At 46.8% G+C, this 16224-nt stretch overlaps 1 protein-coding gene across 1 annotated transcript in view; it reads left to right on the forward strand.

The window, feature by feature from the left end:
• Positions 1-1707: 1707 nt before the first annotated feature.
• The window catches only part of ube2h (ubiquitin-conjugating enzyme E2H (UBC8 homolog, yeast)), a 30073-nt gene continuing 15556 nt past the window's right edge, over positions 1708-16224 (forward strand). The window contains exon 1 of the mRNA XM_076296467.1: positions 1708-2075. Coding sequence (XP_076152582.1) covers positions 2023-2075 — 53 coding nt within the window. The 5' untranslated portion in view covers positions 1708-2022. The remainder of the gene's footprint in view (positions 2076-16224) is intronic.

A 16224-nucleotide genomic window follows, 5' to 3' on the forward strand; every position in this document is an offset into this window, starting at 1 on the left:
TATTCGAGTGTCACAACAGATTGCTCCCTTTCCCTGTGGTAAGCACTGGCATATTTTGCTCCCTGTAGTTTTCAGTGTCTGTCTCTCTTTTCCAAGATTGTATTCTCATTTTCTCTCTAATAAAGGTAAAAAAATAAATCACCTGAGCAAACAAGAATTCTGTTACAATACAGCCCATAACTCCCATCAGGCACCAATCTCCTTTGTGTCACTAATGTGGTCCTCAGCTAAATATATGCACATTCCTACTATACGAACACTAGACATTTCTCCTTTATTGCTAGAACAAAATTAGGTCTTATCTCAGTCTGCTGAAAGAAATGTAGGCCTAAGGCATCTAAGTACATGTTATTTATTAAAGATTTAGCATTTTATTTTACCCTTTGTGGCTTACAAATGTGATTGTGCTGCACCAGTGGAAAGAATGGTCATGTATATTACAGTCTGCAAACACATTTTTATTTAACTTCAGTAGTCTCACCAACCTTGAAGACGCAATGACAGATACTTATTGTAAACAAAGTGTCATTTTGCTTGATCAATGTTTTTTCTCCTTTTTTCAAACAGCACTTTCCTCGTTGTCTTTACCTTATTCTCCACAGGGAGCGTCCAGAGGGAAGCGATCCTGTGTGTTGTGGCTTCTCTGTGGTGGCAGACTAAAGAGCTCCTTTGCTGATATCCTGCATGTCACCATAGCCTGGAGGCTCTGTCCACCTCAGCACTTCAGCTGTCAGAGGAACCCTTTGGGAGTGGTTCCATAACTGTCCTTTTGCTCCGCTGCTCTTCCACCCACTCGCTGAAAGAAAACTTCTCCATTAGTAGTCCCCTGTGACGCAAAGACTCACTTTTTACCTCAAAGTTTGATTGGTTTAGAAATGCTGTAGACCTTTGCAGCTGAAATGTGTGGTGGGTGTGTGGTAAATTTTAATATACACTACCACTCAAAAGTTTGGAGACACTTAGAAATTTCCTTTCAGCTTCATTATAGACAGAATACCAGCTGAGATCATTTGATTTGTGTTTTTTGGGGCAGCAGTTTTCAGATTACAATTACATTATGTGCTTACATACTTGTAATTGTGAAAGGGTTCTCCAATGTTTTCTCAGTTAGCTTTTTAAAATGATATCAGATTAGTAAACAGAATGTGCCTTTGCAACACAGGATGAATGGTTGCTGATAATGGGCAATGTAGACATTGCATTAAAGATCAGCCATTTCTTTCTACAACAGTCGAGAACCTTTTTGCAATTGTGTAAGCACATAATCTGAAAACTGCTGCCCTGATAACAAAAAAAAAACAATATGCAAATGATCTCAGCTGGTATTCTGTCTATAATGGGAGTGGAATGGAAATGTCTAGGTGTCCAAACTTTTGACTGGTAGAGTAGGCCTATCTATTTTTCCATGGTTGCTTTACCCTACTGCTGTCATAACTTGGCAATATTTCAGCTTTTGAGGCATAGATGTTTAAAAATCACAGTTATCATCATTATATATTACAATAACAATGCATTTGTATATTAGGCCTCATCTTTAGCTATTTTGGTTTTATAGGTAGTAATCTAATTATCATTTACAAGGACTTACCTGGATATAATTGAATCAACAATAATTAAATAATGCGTGTAGCCTATATTTCTATATTATCTCTTTTTCAGCTTCTGATATGATTGACAAAATGCACTGCCGGTTGGGAAGACTACAATTTTGTGTTTGCCATTAATGTTGACGTTTGTCTTTTGACAAACTAGACCCTTTTCGTCTCTCGAAAATGACGACATCCGCGAAGGGATAGAAGCCACAGGAGGACAGTGAGCGAGAGACGGAGAGGGAGCGCTACTGGAACACTGCTTTGAAGCTGGAGAGAGACTGCTGCGGACAGAAAGTGGGGGGACGTCAAAATAATTCGCTGACGGCCGTTTGCTGATGCAAATGTTTAACAAACAATTGCTCTAAAAATCAAACGATCAAGAAGTCAGCAACAAGATCTGTGCATTGGCATTTTCCAGAGGAATACAAAAATGTCGTCTCCAAGTCCGGGTAAAAGGCGAATGGATACCGACGTGGTGAAACTGTATCCTTTGAGAATATAAACAACAGAAAGAAGAAAAGACATGCCAGGGTTGTAGCGACCTAGCTAGACGAAATAATATTGACAGTTGAAATTCACTGCTGATTTGCCATGAATTAAGATATGGGCATAAATGGGCAAATTATGTTGTGTATAGAGTGGGTAAATAACAATGTCATGGGTTGATGCTCTGTTTTGACATCAAATCTGCAATAGCTTCTGTTTTAATGATGCAGCTATTAGCTAGCTATATAGCTAACTGCTGTGTCGATGCACTGGGTGTAGCAGGTATATCTGGGTTCATTCGATGATTTAGTATTTGGTTAACAAGCAAGTTATTTTAGCTGAGCTGTCCTTGTCATTTTATGTTTTGAATGTCAAAACTGATCACTGGTAAGGTATGTGCGCTCTTTGTGTACACCATAGAGGGCTAGACAAGCAGTGTTTGTCTTCAGACAGTTGCCTAGTTATGGCTCTTTCGAGCTGTCGCACAAGCTAGTTTAGGAAGTCTATCAGAACCGTACAAATAAGGTCATTTCATTTAATTGTGTATGCTACCGTATAATACAGTCTAACATCAGCTAGCACCAGTTAGCCTTTAATCAACAATAGTTCCCACCTTCCTAAGCCAAAACGGGGAGCGTTAGCAGTAACATCATCTTACTGAAGCAGCCTTGACAGTGAGCGATGCAAAACTTGATTTCGAAATATGTATATATGAGCTAATTTAAGTTGACGTTAGCTGACTAGGTCGTAGTACTGATGGCTATTCCTGTCCAACTTTAATTTTACCTAAACATGGCTAACTCCGACTTTGGGCAGTGTCATGTTTTGCTCGTTTAACATTCACGAAGCGTGTTCTTTTTATTTGACGTTTACCTTCACATCTGGCTTGCTTTTTCAATAATGAAGCATGTCGGTTTTTTGACTGTCCTCCATTCATAATTTCTGTTGTGCTGCCCATGAATAGCCATCTCAGGTGTTTTGTTGTCGTTCGTGTGATTACATGAAGCAATCACTTCCTATGACAGATTATAAATGCACTAACTTTAAATGAAATGTGAACTAGTCTGTGGTCTGTTAAATGGCTGTTTACTTTGATATGGGATGTCTGGAAACTTACAGGGAAGTGTTAGCTTAGCTCCACCAAAGTTGTGCTTTGCGTAAGTTCATGGGTGGGGATGTTTAGCCATTTTCTTCAACTTATAGGCACGCTAGACATCAGGCGATGATATGCCTTTATTGCCTTTAACTTTAAAGATGATATTTAACTTTATTGTACCAGCAGGGTTTAAGGCACTTATTTGATAACGCGATTTGTAGCCTAATGTTGTCCCTGGTGTAAGCTACCAATGCTGCTTTTTTCCGCAGGCTCAACTACATCTATTTTTAACGCTGAAACATGACTGATCATACTGATCCAAAGTTTGAAGTTTTCCGTCCGTTTTTAATTGGTCTTGCAACATAGCTACTGTCTAATAAGCATTCACGCACTTTAGGACTTGCACTGGAGTCCCCGCATGGTTCGCGAGTTCTCCAAAGTTGTTTTGTTTTTGTACTCTGGCAGTGAGAACAGGCTTAATGATTGGACGGCTTGTTACTACCCGGAAACTGCGAGAGGGTGGCTCAATGATAATAGGCCGTTTTTGGTTCAACACAGGGTTCGAGAGCAAAGATGGAACGTCGGTCGATTACACCGGAGAAGAGTCGACTTTGTGAAACCATGTCATGCCTGCGCAACAAAGAGTTGTGTAACATCATCCTGAAGAACTTGTGAAATTATGACGAAATCTAAGTATTCTTATACAGGAATTATACAGGAGTGAATTCCTCATCCAGTTACAATTAGGAAAGATTCTCTGTCTAAAAATTAACTATAGGCCTACTGTTATTGGAATGAAAGCCATGACATGCGTCAATTAAAAAACAAAACGAGGAAATCCACGGGCCTCTTCCCGCAGCAGCGGTTTGGGGTTCTCTTTCTCTAGACGTGGCCCTGCATGGCTAAAGCTAGGCAAGCAGGCTTTGGATTGGTGCTGAGCCCTGTAGTAAATCTCTGTCATCACCATGAGCTGCAGGGGAAGGGTAGGTCAGGCAGCTGGAATCCTATAGTCCCTCCCCCACTGCACAGACACTAAGGCACATAGACCAGAAATCCTACGCCTTCAGCCCAAGCAATCAGTGGCATGAAGGCCAGCAGCAGGTTTGCAACAGAGAACCTCTCCTCTTGAAGCACAGCACAGTCCAGTATAGCATGTGTGCTGTTTCACCTGACAGTTGCTGCAACTTGAGGAGTTTACCATGTGTAGCCTATATGTGTTTCAGTGTGATCGTCTTGGAGAAGCACACTGCTTTCCCAGTGCTCCAGATATCCCATTTTTCACAGCCTGTAACCAGCAGCGGGAAGCCATGATGGTATCAGAGGGGCTGAGAGCTGATGAGGTGACGCTGAGGAGCAGTACTTGTAATTGGCTGTGACTCTCTGGAGAGCTGGAGATCTGGAGCTGGGCTCTGCTGGGAGTTTCAGCAGATATGAATGTCAGTCTGACCTCGGTTTTTCAGCCGTGCACTAGAGGCTAACACTCTACTGAAGCCCCATGAGAAAAAGGGCACATGGCAACCCCTGACCTCCGCACAACGGTGCCTAGTTAACATGCCTGTGCAGGAAGCACTGAGATCTGTGGCACTGAGGCTCAGGGATTGCGTGACATGTCATTGTCTTTCTTGCTCTAATGCTTCTATTTGCTGTCTGTCTCTCTTAAGTGACACTGGCATTATCAGCCCTTATCAAGTTTTGATCAAGAGAGGCTTGAGAAATTGAGGTTAGCCAGTGTGCTCCACCAAGTCATCACTTTAAAGGCCTACTTTCTTGGATGAATATTGCATTTGAATTACAAGTGTTGGGGAATATCCTATGCTTAATAGAGTAGGCAGAGCTAGATTTTGCTGTGCCTCATAAATTCAGCCAAGATCAGGAACAGAGCCGTATGTTTCAAGCTTCACGAGAGCCGGTGGTTGTCGGTCTTTCATATAAAATGGCTCTATTCATTGAAGCTTCAGTCAGTGTGACACATGTGAGCAAGAGAATGGCAACTGATAAAAAAAAAAAGACATCTGGCATTTACTGTCAGCAGTGCTCCTTGTGGCATTTATTTGGACAGAGTCAGGGTTTTTGCGTCATGTGTTCATGTAAGCCTGGCCTGAGGGAATATCACAGCTTCCAGTCATTCCCAGTATTTTGTAGTAGCAGCACACATGATCTGGAAAGGCCCACAAAAACTCCTCTTCATCTGTATGATTTTCATTTTGTATCAATTGTTTGTTTATGCATCTATTCTACAGTATTTACGTGACTGTTTGTTTGTTTCTGTCTCTCAATGGAGTTCCATGGGAGTTGAAGGCCCAAAATTGGCTATTGTACGTAGAGGCCTGGGTCAGTGCCACACAATTGAGAATGCGCTCAAGTGTTCCATACAGTTTTGACCATTTTACTGTTTGCTTTCTGTTTGTGGAGCTTAGTTTTTTTTTATTTCCAAATGGCCGTTCCCTATTGTGTTCCCCACTAGCACACTCTAAGGCTGGGTATAGAACACACTCTGGCCCTTTATGACTGAGATATTTAGGTAGGTTTAGCACTTTAAGCAGGGGGAAATGGTCAGGGATTACCAAGCAAAACAACAGACCTCACCTCCGCATTCAGTTTCCCCTCCCTCAGGCAGGCTCTGTCCGGACCTTGACCTCCTGAAGATTTGCGCCAGCACAAGTGCCAGCACCAAGCCCATTTCATTCCCTCCTCAACAAAACATAAAAAAAAAGCCAAAACCAGCATCCATCATGCTCTATTTTCTGAGTTCGCCAGCCACCCAAGACGGCTCCCTAATATGAAGTGATCTCCAGAAACAGGATCTGCTGCATGTAATCACTGGCGGCTGCCAGCTCGAGCCTGCTGCCGTCTCCGGCCTTATTCATTTCCTGCCTCAACAGTCTATGAGTGATTAGCTGGCAGAGTCACCGTGCGTGACTCGTGCTAAATCACCACGCCCTTCCAGGGAGGCATGGGAGAATGGCCGGCTTCTCCAAAGACTCTCCACCAGCCAGCACCCCCTACCTTGTGATGTAAGATCCAATTTTGCCCCTGTGGTGGATAGCATCATGTTGGCTCAGCCTGAGGGCATATTACTCATATGGAAACTGCAGTGGTACGACTGCACCGCCAATGCAGGAGAGGCGCATAATGCATTTGTGATTAGATGGTGGGCCAGGTTATGTAGGACACAGCCATTCCTAACAAAAGGCCTAAGGCAAGCATGGTTTGCTGTGTGCCCATGGTTGTAGTGATAATTAATGGAAGGTCCTTGACTCCTCAGGACCTCCTAATTTAGGCACTTGGGTGTCCTTCCAGTTGTCCTTCCAAGTCTGGTCTGTTTCAGCAGTCCAGCAGGCCCATTGTCAGAGGTCCTTAAGATCATTAAGATAGAAATACAGGCAAATGAGGATCTAGCTTTGGTTTCTAAGTGTTAAGTACTTATTGTAGTGGTCACTCACACCATGTGAAGGAAATATGTGGAGAGAATATTAATTGGCTCTTGTTAAATTGTATCCAGTCTTGAAAGCCTCATTTCGGCGCCAGCAATGGCGGCAAGTGCAACAGGGTTACAGTGTGCTTGTGATGGTAGGGTGGGTGGGGTGGGGGTGGTTGAGGGTTGAATGACAGTCGGAGTGTCCAGCGGGCGCTTGGATGCACTGCCCCCTGACAGTGGGAGACTGGAGGCCCGGGGTAATCCCACAATAACAGGCCTCTATCTCCGCCACGCATGGCCGAGCACACTCTGGAAAACAGATGGACTCCCAAGTTCTTCTCTTTGTTTTTAAGATGATGTTGGGGCTGCTGTTCTGTCTGTCTCTCTCTCTCTCTCTCTCTCTCACTCTCGTTCTCTCGCTCTCTCTCTCTCTCTCACTCACTCTCGTTCTCTCACTCTCTACCCCCCCCCCTCTCTGCCAGCCAAGGGGGTTATAACGGTTGTCTGACATTCCACATGTTTTCATCGCACATTGGAGCGTCTGAAAAGTGAACTCCGACTCCCAACGGTTCAGTGCGTGCACAGGGAGGGGGATGGGGGTTGGTGGACTGGATTGATGGCACTGAATGAGTCTGTATCTCCTCCAAATTGAGAATTCTTAACCCGTAACAGCCCATCAGCTGTTAAATGCATTTCCAATGGAGTTCAGTTGAGAAATGCCCAGTCAGCTTCAGGCTGTGGTGTGTGGTGAAAGATGATGTAATCAGGACCATCCAGGTTTTAGTGCTTCCTCACTTTCAGAAGAATTAGGAGGCCATCACATTCCTTTTGGAGCTGTGGATCTAATTATTTTCCATTTAAGACACTTTGAAAACAATCCACTGTATGAATGGGAAAGAATGTTAACGTCTTAAGCACACTTTTGTGGTTGATTCTAAAAAAGTGTATATGACTCATAGAAAGCAAGAGGGAAATTTCAATCTAAACATTATTTTTCAACTCAGTCTCTGTCTAGAATAGGACTTCATCAAAAAAGCGCCTTCACAGATCGACCCGTTTATTATGTTAATGAGCTCCGTGTCTTTTCTTGGGTATATTTAGGCTATTCTACTCTTTGGTAATGTGCATCGCACTGAAACAGTCATTGGTAACGTATCTGGGCTGTAATCTTGTGTTTACACAGTGTGCACTCTTCAGGCAGGGGCTGTTACTCGTGAGGGTGGACGATGGCTGACTTTCCTCACAGAAGTGCTAGATCTGAAGGTTGTCGACATGCTGTTTTCCTCCAGTCGTGTAGCGTGGAACACAGGCCGTGTTTGCTTGAGTAGATGCGCTTAATGCCTCTGCCCCATTGTGTTCCTAACAGAATGTCAGTGAGTAGCCGCCGTGAAGTGCTCGCAGCGCATGCCCAGAGCATGTTGTGCTTTTTTCTAAAGCACTGAGTGACCGTACCTCTGAGTACCTCTCTCTCTTTCTATATATATATATATATATATATATATATATATATATATATATATATATATATAGAAACGCACACAGCGGCTGGATCACCCTACCTGGCAGTGCCCAGGCAAGCACACATTGGTAAACACAGAAGGCATTTCCATTTGAAGCTTAGCTGCAGGAGATACCAGCAGGTCAGGCAGCCATTGATATGTAAAGTGTAGAGGAGTCTCTCTCTCTCTCTCTCTCTCTCTCTCTCTTTCTCTCTCTCTCTCCCTCACTCTCATTCTTTCTGTGTCTCTCTCAATCTCCTCCACTCTTGATCAGTGGAATGCTCTCTTTCTCTCTTTACATCACTATGTTTTTCTCTCTCACTCATTCATTCTCTCTCTGTTTATTTCCCATCAGTATTCAGAGAGCACTCTCAGAACGGCTTGGCTAAAAGGGCTCTTGGTCTTTTTTCACCCTCTCAACAATGACTCCCAGTCTACACCCCCCCCCCCCACACCCTCTCTCTCTCTCTCGCGGCGTGTTTTTAACAACATTCCTTCAGGAATACTGTGAGCGTTGTGATGTGGAGGGCCAAGCGCAGAGAGTGAGCCTACCCACACAAGTATGTTATACAGCAGCACAGTACAAAGCAGGAGGGGGTGGCTTCTATTCCTCTTAACCCACCAAACTGTTCTGACTACTACTCCTCTGGGTACAGATTGGCCGGCCATTCAGCTGGTAAATTGGTGTCTGGCATTCCTGAGCAATTGTGTTTATTTTCTGCCATCATGCTGAAATGGAGGCAAAGAATAGCTTGTCATTTGATTGGCTAAATTAGATTGAGAATGTTGGCCTTCTTTGTTTGACTTGCTCCGTTCCTTTGGTGTGTGTGCGTGTGCGTGTGTGCGTGCACGCTCTCTCCTGACAGGGCTAAGGTTTCTCTTACATTTGTTCAGGGTTTTAGTTGGGGTTCAGGGCCTCACTGTCAATGCCCTGTAGTCTCTGCTCTGCGCAGTGCTTGGCTCTCATCTGGTCTGTGGCGGAAGCCTCCGCCAATTAAAATCCCCAACCAGTGCCACCGCTTTCATCCTTCCCGAGTGCGACGAGTGAGCATCAAATTAATCTGAGCCATAATGAAGCCAGACCCCCCCATCCACTCACCACCACCATCATCATCGCCACCACAGACCAGGGAAGTCTGGTCACGTTGGCCCTTAAATTGGCTTTGTACTCGGGGAATGTCTGGTGGAGAGACATGTCTCGTATCTGAGAAGCGTTTTTAATTAGACTGTGCGTTCCAGATTAAATGGCACAGTGTGCTGGCAGTTCCCAGCTTCCATTCTGTATCTCGGTGTTCAGCAGGGGGGGATTCGCATTTGATATGCTCCCCCTCAAAACAGATGAATGTGCCTAACAGGCTATTGAATCTGTGGTCTCGTTAGTTTATATACTGTGGGCAGTGGGTGCTGTTTGCTGTTGGAGCCTGTATGTTGATGTTGGAGCCTGTATGTTGATGTGACCTTTTGAGTTCATCATTTATACAAAGTGTGTTATCAGTGGTGAATGCATCTGAGTCTGACATGTGTTTGGTCTGTGCGTGATCTACTGAGGCAGATAGTGTATCATTCAGGCTACATTGTTTCAAGAGCTTCAACATAGTTGTTAAAGGGCAGAGTATTGCTTTGATGTCAATCTCATGTAACCTCAAGTGTGTGTGTGTGTGTGTGTGTGTGTTGTATGTGCATGTGTTATGTGTGCCACGTATTTGCATGAAACCATATGCAGACCTTACAAAAACTATAGGTACTTCCTGTTGTAGCGTTTACGCCTAGAGTCGTTAGTAGCTGATCCAACTACAGTTTGTATACAAGCTACAGCAGTCCTAGCTGTGACCAGCACCAACTGCATTGGCCTTCTAGATCCAGAGGTGGGCCAGATTCTAGTTTATCTCAGTAGCTGTGAGGGTAACCCAGGGTCAATTTGACGGACTTTGTGGTGCCAAAACGATGGAAAAAGTGGCGTCTGTGTGGAGTAATGGCAGTCTGAGTAAAGTACTTAGTTTAGCCTGTGCCATTGATCCCATCCCATGTGGCTGTGGAGGCCTGGGAGTGGACAGAAGAGGAGTCCAGTGGAGTGGACTGGTGGGGAGGGGGGAGCGATGGGAGAGCCCTGGTGCCCGCTCTGGTAATCCCCCAGGTAAACAGTGGCTTAATACCCTTAAGGACAAAGAGACGACGAGTGGAGCCTAGTCCCTCCCACAGCCCCCACTCCCTGACACAGACCCATATACGCATGTACAGATACACACACACACACACACACACACACACACACACACACACACACACACTCACTCATACTCCCACTCAGTCAGTCACTCCTGCCCTGAGGGTTAATAGGGACAAGGGGCAGCGGTCAATGAGGCTGTGCCTTCACACGTGAGCACATAATGATAAAGGGGGGGGGGGGTGTTTGCAAGCTTGCAGAGTGGGAGGAAAACACAGAGAACGGAGAGGCTTTTTCTTTCTCTCGCTGTGATGTGGAGGGAGAGAGAAATCCCCACAGCTCTAAATGGAGTTTCCATTTGTCAACGGCTGGCCATGCCATAGACATGGAGTCAAAGGCCCCATCATCGCTTGCTCAATATTTATTTTAGTTCTTTTGGGAGCTCCTTTGGACCCTGTGTGTTTGTGTGCATGTGTGTGTCTGTGTGGGTGTGTGTTTGTAAGTATGTAAGCATGTCTATGTGTTTGTTGACAAATGTGCAGTTGTGTGTTGATGCCCTGCACTTCATTGCTGTTCCCTGGCCGCTGATTAAATAAGCGTCTGAATGAGGAGGCCATTTGAAGGAGCGGCTCATGGCAGACCTGATGCTGGCAAGGCCTGCTCAGTGTGTGTGTTTGTTCCAGAAGGATCCGATTGAATCATGGTGAATGATAGTGTGTGTGTGTGTGTGTGTGTGTCCGTCCTAATTGCCGCGTTCCAGCTGTTGCCATGTTACTCAGATCCCAGTTGTCTTTGCTCGCCAGCCTTTAGTGTGTTGAGGTCGCGGTGACCTCAGATTGTGGAATGCTGAACCTTGTCCACCCAAATATACAGAGCAGCAGGCCTTTGGTCCAGTCCACACACACATCATGTCAACAGTGAGTCTGGTCAGAGGCTGGCCAACTGAGGGGCTAGTCTGGACTAGCCTGGACTAGCCTGGAGTGTGTGGGGCCCAGTCAGGGTATCATGATTGGTGTGTGTGCTGTGGGTGCAGTGGAATTAGTGTGGTGTATTGAGAACACTGTAAGGAGTAAGCTGAGACTGTAAGTTGCCCTCTTTAGCTGTGATACAGTTACATTGCCAGTGCACCCGGCCTGCTCTGTGATGCTTCTCTCTGTCTTTTCCTCTACATCTGCCTCTCTTTCTCGCTTCTCTTTTTCGCTTGACTCTTGTCTTCATCTCTCTCTCTCTATCTCTCTCTCTCTCCTTCCGCATCTCTCCTCCACCGGTTCTGCAGCTGCATTGGGCTTCTGTTTCCTCTGACCTCTCGCGTCACTTCCTGCTGCAGAGGCTTGGTTTGCACACTGGAGTGTGGCGACGGGGCATCCGCGAGCAGGCGAGCAGGCGTCCGTCTACCCATAGGCCCTTAGCCCCACCCTCTCAGCAGCATCACCACAGGTCCAGTCCCTTACACACAGTAGATCAGCCTGCCATAGGGCTTATGCACCCCTAACTGGCCTTCACAGGTTGTAGTGTATTATTTTTTATTAATGGCAGTTCTATGTCAGTATTGTTCTTTTTATCCACACTACTGTAATCAATTTGTTGTTTTTGAAAAGCACAAATGTGCCGACATGACCTTTGTCAGAGGTACTACCCAACATCACTGGACCATCTGTTAGATGGTCGCCATGGGAATCGCAGCCTTTCTCTTCCTGTCCCTCAGTGGCACTGACCCATGCCCACCTGTCTGCTGGTGCCCGCCGGTGCTGTGGCCATGACGGCACCGGGCGAGCGCGGGTGTGTTACCTGTGGTAATCACCGGCTGCTAATCTGAATGTAATGAGATGACCAGGCTCATGGCGATGTCCTGTGTGTGCTGCGGACGGTAAATATTTCCCTACCGCCACACAAGGTCAGCGATTAAGCAGCGGGAGGATAGGAGAGGATTGTGTTTTTGTTTGATGTGTATGTGAGGTTCTGTGTGTGTGTGTGCTTGTTGGCTTAATCAGCCATTATGTCCAGTTATGTCACTGCGGATGTTTTAAGTCCCATCTGTGTGTGTGTTTGTGTTTGTGTGTGTGTGTGTGTGTGAGAGAGAGAGAGAGAGATTGCTAGTGATTTGTTTATCATTTTTACCTTTGGTTGGTTTTGGAGGTTATGTTTTTAGTTTGTTTTTTTGTCTGTCGGTGGGTTTGTCTATCTGTCAACAGGATTATACAAAAACAGACAGGCCGATTTTCTTGAAACTTGATGGAAGAGTCCATGACATTCCGGATTAAGGACCGGATCCAGAAAATATTTTCCACTTTCTTCAACATGGCAAGATAGGGCATATTGGACTTGGCGGAGGTCTCTGCTCTCTGAATGCCCTCCTAGTTGATTCTATTTTCATAGTGTGTGTGTGTGTGTGTGTGTGTGTGTGTGTGTGTGTGTGTGTGTGTGTGTGTGTGTGTGTGTGTGTGTGTGTGTGTGTGTGTGTGTGTGTGTGTGTCCTTGCACGTGCCACTCCATTCATTCTTGAGTCGGTTATCAAATTTCCACTGTTTGTGTGTATACAAGTGTGTCTTTTCTCACTCCTGAGACTGTTATCATATCTGGTGTGCGTTTGTGGCTGTGTAGCCGCGTGTGCGTTTCTGTTTGTCCCTGTTCACCACCAATCTGCCATTTGATGCAGAAGGCCAATGTTATCCACCCTCCTCCCAAGCCTTGCGTGCCATACAGTTGAGAAGAACCGGCAGCCACAACAGCGGTCAGTCAGATGGCCTCTCCTCTCTCTACTCCTCTCTCTTCCCCTGTCTTTTCTTCCCCTCTCTTCACCTCTCCGTCTTTCATGTTTACTCTATCACTCACTCTGTTGTGTCAGACAGCCGTCTCTGAGCTCTCCAGGGCTTCTCAGCCTACATGCCTTTCAAACGTCCTGGATTCATAGCTGCCTTTGAGGCACTCTCACTCACCGCACACACACATTTTCTCTTTCTTTCTTTCTTTCTTTCTCTCTCTCTCTCTCTCTCTCTCTCTCTCTCTCTCTCTCTCTCTCTCTCTCTCTCTCTCTCTCTCTCTCTCTCTCTCTCTGTATGTGCTTATCTCCTCCCCTCTGGCTCTCATAACTTTTGAGGGTATTAGTGACATTTGGAGACGTGCACCACTAAAGGAATGCCAGTAAACATCCTGCCCAACATGTTTGCAAGTGATTTTGGCCTCCTCTCTGGGTTACACACGTCGTTTGCAGATTGCAGGTTGAAACATTGGCAGGCGCACACACACACACACACATGCAGTCCCACACACGTACACACATTCTCTCATTCCCTCACTCCCTCACTCACCCTCTCTCTTTCATAAGCACAACACGCCATTATTATTCTCCATCTGTTGGGAGAACACTTCTGCCATGCAAATGCATGCACGTGTGTGGTAGTGTTTTGAACTCTGCTGGTCTTGGTGCACACTGGGCCAGCCTCTCTCCCATCAGGAGCCACAGAGCCATGTGTTGGGTCAGATCGGGTCAGGTCGGTACTGGACTGGACTGGGCTGGACTCGCACGGATGTGCTGCTAAAAGTAGGAAACGGTTGAGTTGTTTGGACTGGGAAGAACCAGATTGTGTTCCATTTAATGGGAATATAAACAGTTTGTTTCGCCTCTTGTTGTGATGCATTGCCGTGAATTGGAGAGACAGCTGTACTTGAACTGAACACACAGTGGTTGCTGTATTGTATGTAGAAAATTCTGTCTCTTCTCTGCTTCTTTAGTGTCTAGTCTTCCTGTGACAAGATGGATTGCCGTGGGTTAATCTGAATGTTATGATGCTGTCCGAATGTTTCCAGGCTACCACAACTATGAGCTAGGCTGACGATGTTCTCCTCTCTTCCCATCCCTCCCCCTTCTCCAGTCGAGAAGGCGCTCTGACTACAGCACTGAGGCTCGCGTGCTGTAGTCAGACTCTGTGCCCTGTGAAGTGCCCTCGCTGGCTGGGATGCAGGTGATTGATAAGGCCTCGAAGGACCTCCGATTAGATTATGTGTGAGCACAGAGGGAGAGAGAGTGACCCTAATGGTCCCTTGTAGATTATGTCTTAATCCCTGCAATCCATAGAGACGAGGAGAGGAGAGGAGAGGAGAGCGGGGGGATGGGAGGAGAGGAGAGCGGGAGGAGAGGAGAGGAGGGGGATTGGAGGAGAGGAGAGGAGAGCGGGGGGATGGGAGGAGAGGAGAGCGGGAGGAGAGGAGAGGAGGGGGATTGGAGGAGAGGAGAGGAGAGCGGGGGGATGGGAGGAGAGGAGAGCGGGAGGAGAGGAGAGGAGGGGGATTGGAGGAGAGGAGAGCGGGGGGATGGGAGGAGAGGAGAGGAGGAGAGGAGAGCGGGGGGATTGGAGAGGAGGGGGATTGGAGGAGAGGAGAGCGGGGGGATGGGAGGAGAGGAGAGCGGGAGGAGAGGAGAGGAGGGGGATTGGAGGAGAGGAGAGCGGGGGGATGGGAGGAGAGGAGAGCGGGAGGAGAGGAGAGGAGGGGGATTGGAGGAGAGGAGAGCGGGGGGATGGGAGGAGGACACAGGACTGCAGAGGAGGGAGGGATGAGGAGACGAGGAAAGGAATGAGGAAGTGATACAATGACTGTGTGTGTGTGTGTGTGTGTGTGTGTGTGTGTGTGTGTGTGTGTGTGTGTGTGTGTGTGTGTGTGTGAGAGAATGACAAGCCCATTCCCCCAAAACCTCAGCCTCCTGTTTTGCTCCACCAGTGCAGGCATGTTGAGTGGAGCTCAGCTCATCACAGCAGGCTGTGTGGAAACCCCTCCGCAGTGTGGTGGGAGCCGGGGCAGAGTTGCCATCCCACTGAGCACGCTCAGGACAGGGTCACATATTCATTCCTCTCCAGGCTGTCGGCTTTCGCCCGGAACATTCTTGCTATTTTGTGCAGAGCTGAGTTTCTGAGGGAAAACAAATGGCCCCATTGGTGGAAGTCAGACCAGGGGAAACCCAATCCTGACGGGCTCATCTGATAACCGCTAAATTAGTTAGGCTTTCGGAAGTCTGCAAACGGATCAGCGCCAGGCCTAAGTATGAAAAACTTCTATCAGTTTATCCGTTCAGGTTTTTTAAATTTATGTCAAGGGAAGTAAAGTTAAGTGACTGGTGTTTAGCAGACGCTTTCATCCAAAGGCCACGGATTTGCAAAGGCAGATTCAGGATTTGAACCTGGCAGGGTTCCAACGCGTTTAGGTTCTGTGTGCGTTGAGCGGAGGCGGTTGAGGGACTCCTCTGTCAGGGTGCCCTGCCACCACAGCCACTTCCTACATGTCTCAGATGGAAGCTGTCTGTTTTTGTTTTGCCGTCTGAGCCGCTCTCTGTTCTCTCTCTCTTCAGTTTTTCCACTGAACAGCTGGAATTTTTAGAGGCACGTCGAAAAAGCCTTTTCTTCCCCGTTCTGGCTCTAACTCGTTCCTTCTTTACTATGCGCTCTTTCTCCAGCTCTGGTTCTCTCTTTTTTTTCTTTCTTTCTCTCTCTCTCTCTCTCTGTCAGCTTTCTGAGGGCTGCTTTCATTTAAGCCCAGATGACAAAGGGGGGAAGCAGAAGCAGGTATGAGAGGTGTGACGTGTCTTTATTTATCCCGTGGAAGTCCATGACGCGTCCCGCAGGTGCCATCTCAGTAGGACTTAGTCAGGACCTGCGGGTCACCACATAAAGCTGTCATGTCAGCACAGGTAATGGTCACACCCCGGTGACAGCAGTCCAACTGTGTCTGGACGTTCCGCTGTGTGCGCCGTGAGTAATGGACGTGTGTCTGTGTCTGTGTCTGTGTCTGTCTGTGTGTGTGTGTGTGTGTGTCTCATCTATCTCATAGGGCAGAGGAGGCACCAGCCCAGCTTGGCTCTGCTGGGTGTTTTTGTGTGGGAGCCCCAGGGATGAGAGGCTGAGAGTGAGAGACGTGTCTGTCCCATGTCTGGCCTCGGTCTCAAACCCTTACCCTAACCCCCGCCCGCTGGAGCTCAA

Source organism: Alosa pseudoharengus, unplaced genomic scaffold (assembly GCF_046254945.1).
Source record: "Alosa pseudoharengus isolate Yale_2024_CS ecotype anadromous, Long Island Sound unplaced genomic scaffold, YU_APseudo_1.1 YU_APseudo_1.1_scf_20, whole genome shotgun sequence".
Classification (NCBI taxonomy): domain Eukaryota; kingdom Metazoa; phylum Chordata; class Actinopteri; order Clupeiformes; family Clupeidae; genus Alosa; species Alosa pseudoharengus.